General features: G+C 45.0%; 1 protein-coding gene across 2 annotated transcripts in view; it reads right to left on the minus strand.

The window, feature by feature from the left end:
- ESRP2 (epithelial splicing regulatory protein 2) overlaps window positions 1–16,054 on the minus strand; it is a 74,600-nt gene that overhangs the window by 39,710 nt on the left and 18,836 nt on the right. For both annotated transcript variants that reach the window (XM_063141306.1, XM_063141305.1), the window contains exons 4-5: window positions 2,467–2,580; window positions 580–694 (exon numbers count right to left, since the gene is read on the minus strand). In XM_063141306.1, the coding sequence (XP_062997376.1) occupies window positions 580–694; window positions 2,467–2,580 (229 nt within the window). The remainder of the gene's footprint in view (window positions 1–579; window positions 695–2,466; window positions 2,581–16,054) is intronic.

The following is a 16,054-nucleotide window of genomic DNA, read 5'->3' on the forward strand; positions in this document are numbered from 1 at the left end:
ACAATGTGCTAACCCACACTCAGTGGTTAAATGTACGTTGTTTGCCTTGTTTGTTGAACTGTGGGTTAGCATGTTGTCTGAACCCATGACATTTTCCGAAGGGTGGCTCGTTAACCATGCATTGTGGCTTGCTAACCATGCTGAACAACCCAACAACAACCCTTGGGTTCTCAAGGTGGCTTGTTCAAGAAAAATAAGCCATGCTGCATGGTTAACCAGCCACCCTGTGGAAAACATCCTGGGTTCAGACAACACGCTAACCCATGGTTCAACAAACAACTCAGCATTTGAGTGTGGGTTAGCATGTCGTGCGAACCCAGTCACTGAGTGCCATTTGACAGTAACTATCCTGTCAGTCCTCTATTTCACGGCACCCTCCTTCAAGAGAGTGGGGTGTTACAGTCTAAGCTCTCTCTCTTACAGTTTAAACATGTTTTACCATTTCCTTACACAAAAGAAAATTTTCATCACACTTGAATTAAAACGTGTAGCACCTGATTTGTCCCAGGACCACCAATCAGCATCCCGGTCTTAGAACACAAGGCGTCAATCTACCTTTAGAACAATTAAAAAGGATACATTCTGCCATAGACTGGATAGTTTGATCCTTCACGGCGGCTGAGTTAGGGTAGCATTCGTGAAATTCTTTGCGTAGATCATAAAACGAATAAAAGCAGTCAGACAGGAGGAGATTCTATGATGAGAAGAGGATCAAGGAAGGGAAAAATAACACACATTGAGCATGATGAAGTCCTTCAGGGCCTCAATAGTTTTCTCCAATGCAGGCCCACTAAAAAGATTAACCCCAAAACATCATTATTTTTGTTTTATTTATTTATTTATTTATATTTATTTATTTATTTATTACATTTATATACCGCCCCACAGCCGAAGCTCTTGGGGCAGTTTACATCAGTTAAAAATGGTAAACTTTAAAAAGTATACAAAATTTAAAAAAATATCAGAAACATAAGAACAACAGTATAAAAACAACACATGTATACATGTATAGTGCCATCATTTTGCATAGTGCTTAAAAGAGTGCAAGAGGGCAGGTGTGCACCCTGAGAAGCTTACAATCTAAAACACCACACAGGGGAAACAGAGGAACGGAGGCAGGAGGAAACAGGCTGTTTCAGTTGCATGTGCTCATGCTAAAACCCTACTTAGAGCAGACCCATTGAAATGAATGGAACTCAACTAAGTCATGACTAACTTAAATCCCATTCATGTCAATGAGTCTACTCTAAATAAGAATTGTGTTGAAGTCTACCCTTAGTTACAAGACATCTAGTTAAAAGCTAGTTCTATTAAATTAGCCTTCCTCAACCTTCTGCCTCCAGATGTGTTGGACCGGCTGGGGGATGCTGGGAATTGTAGTTCAACCCATCTGGAGGGTGCTAGGTTGAGGAAGGCTGGGTTAATGCCTCAAGGCAATCCAGTTTTATCATTAGAAGTTTCCATACAGGGACTGAAGATGGAGAACAAACAAGAATGAACAACAAAGGTATATATAAAAGAAGAAAACCAGGGAGGAAAACAAAACTGAGTCGTATCTCACAAGAGCTGATCCTATTGTAATTGCAACATGGCTCCTAGCACAAAGCTGCTCCCCTGCGTTGACTCCAATTCCTCTCTGTTAATGTTGGATCTCCAACAAGTAGTACCCCTACAGCCTCAACAGTGGAGTTCTCCATCCTACAGAGGTAGCAGTAAAGAATGGGGGAAGAACAAGAAGGGGGCAGGGCTGGCTCAAGCTATTTTGCCACCTGAGGTGAAGGAAAAGATGGCACCGATCTCCACTCCGAACGGGCTAGCAGTTGGATCTTACTTCAGTGCTGGTGATGGGACCCTGGAGAGCAAGTGGGCTAGCTTAGGGAAACAGGCCAGGGCAGGTGGCACAGCTCTGTCCTTCAAGAGAGGGGAACAGCTGGTTGGGTTGTCCCCATTCTCATCTGTCTCCCAGTCGTGAACAACCTCCAACATCAACAGCTAGTGTGAAGGCTGGTGGCTGAACCCTAACCCCAAAATAGATTCAGCACCTTGGATAGATCCTTTATGACTGGTTCTAACTGAAACTCAAGAGCAGCTTCACTGCCCATGACATTGGAGCCACCAGCCTCTACTGAGCAGCTGCCTCACTCTGTCTAATGATAGGGCCAGCCCTAGGGGAAAGCATATACCACCCAGCTAGGCCCATAAAAGGCTTCCCCCAGCTCTACATTCAGAATCTAATCCCAGGGAGTCAAAAGCTTGACCCTAGCAAGCATTCCCCAAACTGAAGCAATGAGCAAATTGCAGAACACTCTGGGTGATACCAGTAGGGTGATCGTGTCTGCTTTACAGAAGACGATCCTTTCTTTGAAGGGCTGTTCATTCCAAGTTCAGTTTAACGATACCGGATCAATACCAGCACCACCTACTGGGTATTCTTAAGCCTACTGCCTGCACACATCAGCTGCGTACCTTTTTTGAGGCCTCAGGATGAAGGACCTGCCGAATGAGTAACTGGCCATCTGTGCAGAACGTATACGAGTTTCTTCCCAGAGCTTTCAAATCGCTGGATACCAGCTGGCTGAACTACAAAATAAAAATTAAGAGAAAATGTCTTCACGTTCAGAAGTTTCCCACCTGATGCTTCTCCACGCACAATTTCAAAAGACTCATCTGCATGGCAAATGTGGAACAAAGCCCAATGAAGGCATTTGCAAAATGTCAGAAAAGCAGGGCCGTTGTTCTGCGAATGACGGCTTGAAGGAGCTTGAAGTGACAGGCCCTCCTCTTGTACCACAGTGGGAATAATCCAAGCCAGGACCCCCTACATACTTTAAGGCCGCACTCCCAAACCCCATGCTCTTCAGATGTGCTAGACTGCACCTCCCCTAATTCCCAAACAGTATGGCCTACGGCAGGGTGTCCCCACCTTTTTTTTTGCCACTTGGGCACATTTGGAATTTTGAAAGAATGTTGTTCTCTCATGTACACCTCCCTTATGGTTTGGGAGTGAAAGTGAATTTATTTCTTGATTGAAAGCTAGACCTGTGCACAAGCAGCCTCTCAACATTCTCCACCCTATTTTGGGGTAGAGAAATTGGGGGGACAATTTCACCAAATTTCTCCAGGGGGAGGAGAAATTCTCCAGCCATTTCTCACAGGTAGGCAACAGCTTATTTCTTTTTCTTTCTTTTTTCTAAAGGGTTTTTTGCACTTCCACTGCAAAAAAATAAAATAACATCAACCTGCCCCCCCCCATTTTGTCAGCCTGAAACCCCCCCCCCCCCATTTTGCATCTTCCACATTGCCCCATATACGTAGCATCACTCCAGGGCATTGAGGGGAGGGAATGAAATATGTTGTGCTTTTTATATTGTATTTTGTATTTGGGTTTTTAGATTGTTGGATGTTTTATTATGTTCTTAATGGTTTTAATTTTTGTGAACCGCCCAGAGAGCTTCGGCTATTGGGCAGTATAAAAATGTAATAAATAAATAAATAATGGTGGAGAAAATTCTGAAAAGTGTCCTTTTATTTCTAGAAGGTAAGAAAAGGAAAATCTCTGGAATTCTCTGAACGTTTTCTTTCCTCGTGAAAAGTGCTTCCATTTTTCTGCCTCATTCTCAGGGCAATCCATATTTTATTTTGAATGGGTGTTAGTGGTGTTTTCGACCTCAACTAATCCCTGTGAGGTGGCTGAGGGTGTTGTCTCTATTGTTCTTTCTATTACAAAACTCGTCATTGCTCTATAGTCTCCCAGGCTGCCTGCACTTCCTGAATTGAAAAGACCCTACGGGAGGAATAAAATTCCATGATGTCTTCACCTAAGCAGGAAGTGCAGGAAGTCAAGGAGGCTACAGGCTGTCAGAGATGAATGTACAATGAAAGATAGGGGACAGACAGACAGACAGACACACACACATATCCATCAGTCATCTCATAAGTAAGGCAAGCACAAGAATCCTGAACCAAACCCATGAGAATTTCTCCAAAAATTTCTTCTTTGAATTTCTTTTCGAAAGCAATTTCTTTTATATCAAATTGAATAAGAATGGTCGAAATTTTTGTAGGAGAAATTTTTGGCACAGCACTATTTCAAACATGTCTTGGCCATCTTTCAAGGCAGAAGCCTTCCCAAGGTGGCTTACAGCAATAAAATACATAAAACCAATTTAAAATATTAAAAACATAAACACAATAAAACAGCATAAAAACAACAATAAAACCACCAGCAGCGACAATAGTGATAACAGCAACAAAAGCAGCCAGGCATCACAAGAAGGCCACGGTAAAAAAATAATTTAAAAAATGTTTTCAAGGCCTTCTTAAAAGCCTGCAATGATGGAGCAATGCATGGTGGACTTCCAAAGGCAGTTCTACATACCCTTCCCCGTTTTAAGTTCTGCTGGAATTTGGGGCAGATATTATTTAATCATCAGACTTAGTCTTTGCATTCCCTCTTCAGAAAATGCACCCTTGTCTGCTTCTTAGGAAACCTGTAATTTAAGGCATCAGGATATTTCTATTTTAAAAGTTTTGTTTAATTACTTTTATTTATCCCACCTTTCCTTTAAGGAGGTCACGGCTGCACACCTAGTTTTTGCCCCTTATTTCATCCTCACAACAACCTTGCAGGGTAGCTTTGGGCTGATCTGAGTTACGAAGCCTGACTTGTTGTAAAGTGCTAGAATCCATTTGTCTTAAAACTTAGGAAACTGTCTGGGTATCAACATTTCAGCAAAGACAATTAAGACGCAATCCTATGCCTGTTGAAATAGAAAAAGGCCTACAACTCCCACCATGCTCCAGCATGACTGGCAGAGGCACATTGGAAATCGTAGGGACTTTTTTTCCGCCTCAACAGGCATAGGATTGCACTCTTACAGCTCTTGCATTTGCCCCACAGTTCGTTCTGTGGGTGTGTCGTTGTGTACAATGCATTTTTGATCACAGTCGTCACAGGGAAATGAGCATGACATGGCAAAGTTTACTATATCAAAATCTCCAAAGACGAAGGAGGATTTGCATGCAATAAAACTGTTTTGAGGAATGAGGTCCAATTGTCACTTCAAAGAAATATTAGAGAGCAGAAGTAAGATTTCAACTCAATGAGATACTTTGCTTCAATAGCCAGATTTGAAGTCTCTCGCATTTGACCTAGGATGGAAGGAACACAATGCCTGAACAAATTTGGCAAGTAGTAACAGCTGTGACATTTGCACCCCGAGAACAATTGAATGATGTCCATGCAAGTGTGACTGAATTGGGCCATAGGAACGGGAAGACCTCAGAAAAGGGCCAGGAACATAAAGCAAACAGGGAAAGCGAACGAAGGCTTTTCATAATGCCATCAAAAGCAGCAGAAGATGTTAAGTACCCACTGGGCAAAAATAAACTTGGCAGCATGGTCCTTGCATTGGGGAAGAAACCAAGGCAGTGTCTGGTGAGAATCCAAATCCCCAATTCTGGGCCTCTTGGAGGGCTTGCCCAAAGCTGCACACATAGTCCTATTTAATAGAAGCAGATGAAGGAAAGAAAGGAGACGTTAGGGGCCACTTAGTAATCTATTGTTATTCAACACCCAATTCCTTTTGGGGATGGGCACCAAACTAGAGATACAAAGCTATTAGTAGTCAGGAGTTCAATGGCTAGACTATTTCACCCATTTGGTAGAAGCCAGTGGCTTCTTATGGAAGGAGAGTTTTCCCCACACCCTTCACTGCAATGTCTACTTAAAAATGTGTGCCCCTCCATTCAGACAACTTATAGCTATAGCTAAAAAAAACCTTGGTTTAAAAACATAAGGACACCAGAAGAGCCCTGCTGGATCAGACCAAGGGTCCATCTAGCCCAGCACTCTGTTCACACAGTAGCCAACCAGCTGTGACCAGGGACCCACAAGCAGGACATGGTGCAACAGCACCCTCCCAACCATGTTCCACAGCAACTGGTGTATATAGGCTTACTTCCTCTTATACTGGAGGTTGCACTTAGCCACGAGAACTAGTTTATTTGTCTGGGCATCTTATATGGTCACTTAAATGACATACCTATATCTATAACCCACTTTTCCTCAAAGGAGTTCAAAACAGCATGCAGGCTCCTCTGTTTTATCTGCAGTACACCCCTGTGAGGTAGATTAAGCTGAGAGATGGTGACTGGCCCCAAACCACCCAGCGAACTTCTTGGCCAAGTAGAGATTTGAACCCGGGCGTTGACCAACAGTCTAACCGCCACGCCACACTGGCATTGGGATTTATTGATGCTGTATTAAGTGTCTTATTTCCACTGTTAATTCTGATATTTGTATTTATATTGTTATATTTTGAATCCAGGTGCTCACTCGATATTATGTAAGCCAGCTTGGAGCAGAACTCTACAAAGAAGTGGCACACTTAAATAAATGATGATTAAAGCAATGGCCACAATTAAAAGGTGGAAGCATGCATGATGGGGCACCTGCAGAGGGGCTGCTGACCAGGGTCCCCAGACCTGCTCCTCTTCTTCACCACAGTGGTCCACTTGTTCATGTACTTCTCACTCTGGCCAGACAATAATGTAAAGGATTCTGCCGACATATTCTACTGCCTACATATTCTTTGGGCCAGTTCACATGACACGACAGCCCACTGCGGGTTAATTTACCAGCGAGGAGCTGTGGTGTGTGTGGGGTGCCATTATGACTATGCAAGCCCCCACCAGGGGTTGCTGTGGCTTGTGATGTTGTGTGAACCCAGCCAGCGGGAGCTTTTTGTGGGTTAAACAACCCTCACATCACTCTAAAACAAACCATGGCTTCTGTGAAGATTGATTAACCCCTCAGGTAACTCCCACTAGCCAGCATGGCCAATCGTTAAGGATGATGGGAGTTGTCATCCAAAACATCTGTGAGGCACCAGGTTGGGAGAGGCTGATCTGTACTGACTGGCAGCAGTACTCTGGGGGCTCAGAGGTCTATCCCAGCTCAGTGAGCAGAGACTTTTTAGATGCCAGGGACCGAACCTGGGGCCGGATTGGTGAGGGCAAGATAGAAAGAAAAGAGGGACACGGTAAAGGGCTTTGCAATTTAAGAAGTGCTATATCAAAACTTTGGCTGCTTAATACATTTAATCTACATGGAAGTTCTGGGCCAAGAGAGGGGGAAAATTGATTCAGCAGCAGATATAGGAACCGGTTGAACAGGATCACGGCCATTTGTCTCGGAACAGAGAGAAGCAGCTCAGCATGTTTAGCCAGTAGTACTTTGGCTAACAGCCAGCGTCTGCCTGCTTTCTTCTCCTCAAACCAATTCCAAGTGTGGCAGAATATAACCCCCTTCACGTGGCCGTAATTCGATTTGACCCAATGAGCAGTTTCTTCAGCAATTTATGGATGGCTGTTGACTCCCACCGCCCATGGCCTGTAATTAAAGTTGGCTCCAGAGTTTGGTGGCCCCTTTGGGCAGGATGCTTTCAGTGGGCAACCTTTACAGGCCCACGCTTCCCTGGGGCCAGCCTTAGGCAGAGGGAAACCAGTTCTAGGGAATTTGGGGTTTCCTGCAACATAGCTTCTAATTTACAGCCAGAATTGTAACACTGCAAGAAAGCCAGCCGGCCGGCCCGGCCCTAGCATTAGGCAGAGTGAGGCGGCTGCCCAGGGCACAGAAGGTGTTACAAAAGGGCGAGAAATGGTTCGTTTCTAATTTGTTATGATCGTATTTTTACAGGCGGAGATGAGGAGTTGTGATTTTCTGCCTTGTATGCCAAAATAGCAGCTGGCTTTGGGTACTATGGACCATGACTTGGGCAGCATAGCTGGCTGGGGAGTGATGGGAGTTGTAGTTTGGAGGGCATCACATTGCGGAAGTCTGACTTAGGGGAAAGTGAGTTTCATATGCTGCTCAGACACAGCAAAATATTTGAGCCAGCTCTGTGCTTCTCGCTCAGGAAGGGGGAGGCTGAAACTGCCCATCAGTATGCAGACAATATTGAACTAGATGGTCTGACTTGGTCTAAGGAAGCTTCCTGGGCTTGCCCTGCCTCCCTGGGCCCAATCCACCCTATCACTCAATGCTGAGCCAAGGCTGCTACTCCCACTTGCCAACACACGGCCAACTCATCTAGAGAGGTCAAACGAACAGGCACGACAACAAAGTGGCTCTCCCGCCTTCTGTACAACACCAACCAAGCATCTCATAGCATTTTTGCACATTTGACTTCAAAAAACCAATGAGCGGGAAAGGCACGAATTATGTCAACAACAACAAAAACACCACAGGACAGAAGACGTTCTCAAGTGTCTGAAAATGCAGTAATAAGCCAGACATATTTTGGAAAGGTATTTCTTTCCTCAGGTCTGCAAATTAAATTTCATTGTGAAACATAGTTGACATTTTAAAACCATACTAAAAAACATTAAATATATATATATATATATATATATATATATATATATATATACTAAGTTGCAGCGATTAGTTTTTGCAACTGCCTCCAAAGTTCCTGTTTGTGATACTCCATGACCCTTAATCTATCTATAATATAATTATAATATATGTAAATAGAATACACACACATTTTTATTTTTACATCCACATACTATATACAAAGAACTCACCCATATGTTAATTTAAAATCTTTGCATTCGTAAAACTGCTAACAAAGGTTTCAAATGAACACTTCCACTTTCTCCTGACTCATGTGTGAGCTCATGTCCAACTATTTAAAAAAAATCAAAGTATGCATTCTAGGCAATGTGGATTTTATGTTTGCATTAACACAATTAATGTGGGAGACAAATAAAGCCTTATGTGCTTTGAGTCCTGCAACAAGGAAGGAATTACTAGATTGCATACAACATGCACTAAAATTGTGCAAGCCAGTGCATATTGGGAGACCCACTTCTCTGCAAAAAGCTCAACCGTCTCATATTTTTCACATCCTCCACCTTAACATTTGTATAGCACTCTCAAGTGTTGAAAGAGCTTCACATTTATTATTATCTTGTTGCAATCCTTACAATACCCCTGTAAGACATGTTGTGTTATTAGTCTCATATTATGGATGGGGAGGCGGAGAAGGTCTAAGATCACCTTGTCTAAGATCACCTAATAACTTCATGGCAGAGGACTTCCTAATTGAACTGGGGTCTTCCCAATTTACAGGTCAGTCTCTTAGAAAAGGATCATGATTAAATGCTGTCTGGAGTTTGGTTTAGTAAAATGGGAGAACGGCCTTAAAGCACATGAAGACACAAGCCAGGATATCCTGCCTCTTTGTGACAGTAGCCTGGATTCAATGTATGTAATCCTAAACCACAGTTTAGCTATAAAATATGGCAACAAACTGTGGTTAGATGAAAATAGAAGGGACGATTCTGATCTCCTCATGGCTGTGCTGGAGAAGAAGGAAGGAGAGGAAAAGAGAGAGAGAACGCACACACCTAAGGGTAGGAAAGGGTGAATTCCCCCACGTCCTGTTTGCGCTCTGCTCACCAGACTCCCACCAGTTGCCTGATCCTGGTGTGGATGTGGGGTGGATCATCAGATGGTTTGTGGAAGCCCCACAACAGCTCATATATTTTCTTTTGTCCATGAGCTGCAATTTGTGCAAATTTGTGGCTTGGAATATTCATGAAAAATGGGATTTGTGCAAAATTGTGGCCATAAATAGTGCAATTTGTGTAAAAAAAATGCTGGCAGAAAGAACCATTTATACCTGCAATTTTGTGCAAAATTGTGCTATTTACGATTGCAAATTTGTGCAAATTTCAATTTCCATAAATGTTCCTAGAAGCAAATTCACGCAAATCCCTATTTCTGCAAATTGGGATTTGCACAAATTTTAGAAAGTGGGAAACTGTGAGACTGCCCGACTTGGCATACAACAAGTTGTGCCAGCTCTGGGATCTGAGATGTTGTCTGGAGAGCTGAGCTGGCAAAAAACTCGCTGAGCCCCAACCCCAAAATAGATACTTCCAACATCCCTACCGAAGGCTCATTCACATAAACTATGGTTCAGTGTTACGTCCCATTGCAGCCAGTGTCAGGGTGGTCCAGCTGAGGGAAGATGTGGTACAGGGAAGAAGGAGTGGAGAACCTTCTAAGTGGTAGCCCCTCATTTATCATGGAGAAGGCTTCACAAGCAAAGAAATGATCCATGGCTGAGCTTTCAACACGGATGCCACTTCTAGCCTACACGGAAATGAACAAGGCACTTTCTAGCTAGCGTCATATTTTTAATCTTTGCATTAACTGATCAATCACTTATTTTTAATCTAAAATAAAGAAGCTTATTGCACCAGGGTGGAACCAAAGTTTGTTTGAACAGAGATATGGTGCAAGAAGAATGAAGACTGAGGATATTTCAAAACCAAGTGGGTTACGGTAGTTTCTCTCATACAAAATGATTTAAACAGAAAAAAAGTAGAGTTACATCCATGTGTACAGGTGCACAGGCGACACACTCATCAGCCGTGGCTTCCCTCTTGATCCAAACGAACATGGACTCAATTCACAGGCTGGGACAAACACACGAGAGCCACTTCACCCCCCCCCCCCCCAGGGGGAGAGGAGACAGGGGCAGCCACATCCCACACTTTCATTCCTACATGGATGAATGCATGACAAGTCCTTCAGCCTCAGTTCTTCATGCATGAAATGGGAAGAGCCACGGAAACGGTTCCCAAGAGTGTTGCACTAAGATAAAGGTTATAGAACGTTTTGCTGTACCAGAGTCGTTTTTCTCCCGGATTGTTCTTTTGTAAAGCCTTATCGATTGCTAAACTGTGTGTGAACCGGAGATTAGTCAGAGTGCCAGGCAGCAAAAGCAGGGGAGAGTGCCGTCCAAAAGCCCTGTTCTATCCTTTGCTTGAGAATTCACTGTTGTGCAGACGAGGGCAGATGCTGTGTGTGTGTGTGTGTGCAGATGGAGGAGGAGAATGATCCCGTACCATTGCAAGAATGATAAAAGCAAGGTAACTTTTTAAACAGATCCCCCCCCCTCCTCCACCAACCCCAGTCAACGGGGCCTTGCCTTTTATTCATCTGTTAACTGTTATTCCACATGGCCGATAATGGGATCGCTGTGACCTTGTGCTGAAAAACCGCTACATGCAACAAGTGCAAACCAGCAAGCTGTCACTAATTTCTTTCTGCTTCTGGCAATATAAAGAAAAAAGAAAAAAAAGCTACTGTGACTGGATGCTAGTTCTCTGGCGTCGGCCAAAGCGACCTCAGAGCCCCAGGTCTGTACTCGCTAATGCGGGACAAAGACAGAAAACGTACACGTCCTTCTTTAGTGATACCCTACTAAAAACGACCTCAGTGCTATTGCTTATGTAGCCGAAAGGGCACCAAACCTGTGCAAGGGGTGGTACAGACATCAACACAGCCCTGCTGGATCAGACCAAGGGTCCATCTAGTCCAGCACTCTGTTCACACAGTAGACAACTACTGTAGACCAGGGACCCACAAGCAGGACATGAGTACAACAGCACCCTACCACCCATGTTCCTCAAGCAACTGGTGTACAAAGGCTGACTGCCTATATACACTGGGTATCAGCAGACTTGGGGAAACCACAGTTTCCAGGAGTACCACCACTATCTCCAACAACAACACACACACACACCCCATCAAAAAGCCCTCTTCCACAAAAGATGGACAATCCAAAGAGGACTGAGCATGCTAACTTGTGATGGGGATGGGTGGGTGGGGGAGACAAATACAAAACCTGGTGAGAGGGGAAATGGAATGGAGCTGTCTTCCCCAAGCTGGTGCCCTCCAGGTGCGTTGCCTTGCATATATCTCCAGCCAGCAGGGCCATTGACAGTGCTGGTGAGGGATAATGGGTGTTGTGTTGTCAGGCATGGCTGAATAACTGGAAGACTGAATAGTTGTTGCTGGTCTCGCCTCTTTGACATGTATCATCAAAAACAAAAACAACATACTACAACTCCCAGCATGCCCCGGCCAGCATTAAATATTTGAGCACACAACTCCCACGATCCCGCACCACTGGCTAGGCTGGCGAGGGCTGATGGGAATTGTAGGCCAAAGCCTCTGTAGGGCTGCACGTTGTCCACCCCCTGCTGTACATAGGGCTGTTTCATGGTCAACTGGTGAAATGAGGCACAAACTAAACACGGAATGAGAAACATCTTTTCCCCTCGTCTTTGCTTTTTAACTTTAATGTAGTTAGTTACGGGTGTGCGGATTTCATTGGACTGGCAGCAGCAAAGGGGTTGGCCGGTTTTCCGAACCACGCCTGCCCTCCTTCCCCACCTGTTAGGTGGGAGTGGGGAGGAAAACTAAGCCTCGCTATCTTTTCCTCTGCGCACAGCTTGGGGTGGGTGTGTGCGCAAGGGAGATTTTTAGACGAAGCGCGAGGAAGGAGTTAAACGCCCGCTTCTCTCTGTTGCCCAAATTCAGTGCTCTCGCTCTCCCCCTCCCCCCCCCAGCGTGGCTGCATTAAAGAAAAATAAATAAATAAATAGGGGTTCTCCTGCCTGGCCCCCCAACTCAATCCGAAGCGCCTTGGTAGTTTGGATAGTGCAAATGTGTGTTTGTGGACAGGGAGCCACGTAACTATTTCCAGAAGCGATTGTTTATAAGGGTTCTAAACAAACAACCGTGGAACCCTTAAAAAAAAACACCCAACCTTGGTCACACAGCTTTCAATTAGATGGTTCCATTCCCCCCCCCTCCGCCCCATTTCAATTAGATGGTTCCATTCCCCCCCTCCGCCCCATTTCAATTAGATGGTTCCATTCCCCCCTCCTTCCCATTTCAATTAGATGGTTCCATTCCCCCCCTTCCGCCCCATTTCAATTAGATGGTTCCATTCCCCCCCCCCCGCCCCATTTCAATTAGAGGGTTCCATTCCCCCCCTCCGCCCCATTTCAATTAGATGGTTCCATTCCCCCCTCCTCCTCATTTCAATTAGATGGTTCCATTCCCCCCTTCCGCCCCATTTCAATTAGATGGTTCCATTCCCCCCCCTCCGCCCCATTTCAATTAGATGGTTCCATTCCCCCCCCTCCGCCCCATTTCAATTAGATGGTTCCATTCCCCCCTTCCACCCCATTTCAATTAGATGGTTCCATTCCCCCCTTCCACCCCATTTCAATTAGATGGTTCCATTCCCCCCTCCTCCTCATTTCAATTAGATGGTTCCATTCCCCCCCTTCCGCCCCATTTCAATTAGATGGTTCCATTTCCCCCCCCCCCCCTCCGCCCCATTTCAAGGGCAAGCTTCCTGAGCAATGTGATCTTTAGCACGGGCGCTATTGATTGCAAAGCACCACGCTGCTGTATTTACCCAACACCCGATCACTGTTTGCTGTGCAAAGCTGAGCCAGTTCGCGGGGCGGGGGGGGGGGGGAGGCTGGACAATACCTGCAGAGGCGGGGAAAGCACGCACAGACATTTTTTTTTTAAAAAAAAAACACCCTATGTCAGATATCTATAGAGGAATGCAAATGGACAGCGCTGCCCAACAGGACTGATGGACTAAGCTGGATGCAGCAGAAGCATCAGGCGAGGATGGGGGAGGGAGCAGTCAATGGGTGTTTCTTTTTTAAAGAGTGAAAATGGCAGTGGAGGCTGGTGGCTCCGGTGTCAGTGGGGCAGTAAAAAAGAACACAAGAAGAGCCCTGCTGGATCAGACCAAGGGCCCATCTAGTCTGTTCTCACAGTGGTCAACCAGCTGCCTGTGGGAAAGTCACAAGCTGGCCATGAATGCAACAGCACCCTCCTGCCCATGTTCCCCAGCAACTGGTGTACATAGGCAGACTGCCACTGATAACCCTCAGGGCTAGTAGCCATTGCTAGACTTCTCCTCCAGCCATTTATCCAACCCCCCTTTAAAGCCATCCAAATGGGTGGCCACCACTATGGCCATGGCGAGACCAGGCCTATATCCCAGGATCATCCCTGTGCATCCACATGACACACAGGGGATCCCAGGAGCAGGGAGGGACGATCCCTCCCTTGGCCCAGGATTTCACCCTACCCTTTAGTCCGGCTTTTTCTGCGGTCTCAGGATGGGACAACCCGCGACGTGTGGGCGAGTGTTGCGGGTTGTCCTGGCTCCTTGCGAGAATTGGGGAAAGAGCTACAGTAGTGTGGTAGAGCACACTCCTTGCTCACAGAAGATGCAGGTGCAATAGCAGGTATGTCTGTGAATCCTGACTGATACCTACTGAGCTAGATGGACCCATGGTCTGATTCTGAATAAGGCAGCCAATATTGCTACTATGCCAAATTCCTTGCACTCATATGTGATATGGGTTCTACCATCATGTTTGGGTTGGTCCTGAGGAAAAAGCGTGAGACCAAATCCACTCCTAATAGCTGGGGTACTGAGGACCATCCCTGGTGAAAAGCAGGTTTAGCTCCCACCCCAAGAGCGTTAAGCACACTTGGTTACTTCCTCCCATTTATGAACGTAACTGTTATGTACTCCCTGTGGGGAAAAGAGCTACTCTTGGGTAAACTGTCCCAGCAAAGGCATGATCAAGCCTGTCCTCAGACCCATAGGACTCAAATCTGCATAACATCTGCATATATGCAAATTTAGAAATAATTGCCAGGAATTCTTCACATTTCACAAAAGGCAAAGACAGCCAATGGATTTCTCATCCGAATCATCTCAAGTAAAGTTCCTCAGTTAATTTGCACCCTGATCCATATCATCCCAAACAATAGGAAAAAAGTTCCCCCCTAAATTTCATTGCCATGCAAGAAAAGATTTGGAAGGGTGGTGGTTACAGCATGTGGGAAGGGAAGAGTTAATAATTCTCTCCCCCGCTGCAATCCTCCTTGAAGCCTATCCAGTGGAATTTCAAGATGTTTTAAAAATGTTTTTAGGATGCTTTTAACAATGTATATTATGTTTTAATTGAGTATTACGTATTTTATAATTTTTTGTTGTTCCCCGCCTCGATCAAAATGGAGAGGTGGGTAAGAAATAATAATAATAATAATAATAATAATAATAATAATAATAATAATAATAATAATAATTGCCCCTTGCATGGCAAAGTGAGAAGAAAAAACTCTTCCATGGTTACTGATGGACAATAAAGGCTTTGTGGAATGGAGCCTGGGAAATAGATTTGGGTCGAGGACCCCCCAAAATGCTTCTGTTGCAAATTCTAGTTTAAGCAGCACTTTTTCTGCACACCGATCCCAACTTCAAAGTGAGCCCTGACTGGCGTCTCACTGCCCTGTGCTCAAGCCAGCGTGGTGTAGTGGCTAAGGTGTTGGACTGGGAGTTGGGAGATCCGGGTTCTAGTCCCCCCTCAGCCATGGAAACCCACTGGGTGACTGTGGGCCAGTCACAGACTCTCAGTCCAACCTACCCCACAGGGTTGTTGTTGTGAGGATAACATGGAGAGAAGGATTATGTACACTGCCTTGAGTTTCTTAAGGAGGAAAAAGGTGGGATATAAATGTAATAAATAGTAAATAAATAAACTTTGCACATTTGCCATATATACGCATGCAGCTGTTCCCTCCTGAAAAAGCCAGGAGAAACGGGACTTCTAGGGTAACACATACGCAAACTGTAGCCTTCAGAAATCCAGGTAAGGGAGAAAAGGTCGTCTTTGTTTTAGAACCAAGAACCGGGTAATTACTCACTTGTCTCCTTGGAGAGATGAAGGAAATCAATGTTTGTGGCTGATCAGACCCTGAAAAGCAACTCTAAGGCAATGGCCCTGCATTCTAGGAGGGCAGACGTTTTCTGACATTATGAGAACAGAGAGAGGCGCTTGTTTTATACGATGCAAAAGAGCAGCTCTTCACAATGGGATGGACAGCAAGTGGCTGAGGAAGCCACTTCTGAGCACTTCTAAGCGAGCTCTGGGATCACGTGTACAAGTCCAGGGAGAAATTTGCACGCATGTCTGCCATTTTATTACAGTCTTGATTGAAACCAAACTCCTGTTCAGCCATCTGGATAGAACAACAAGAAAAATGGGACAAAGTTCTGCCCCTGGGGTGATTCCCAGAGAGGCTGTTATCCTGCAATTACCCTGCCTCAAACACAAAATTTTACTGAGGGTCCAAACGCTGTTT

Source organism: Elgaria multicarinata, chromosome 14 (assembly GCF_023053635.1).
Source record: "Elgaria multicarinata webbii isolate HBS135686 ecotype San Diego chromosome 14, rElgMul1.1.pri, whole genome shotgun sequence".
NCBI lineage: Eukaryota > Metazoa > Chordata > Lepidosauria > Squamata > Anguidae > Elgaria > Elgaria multicarinata.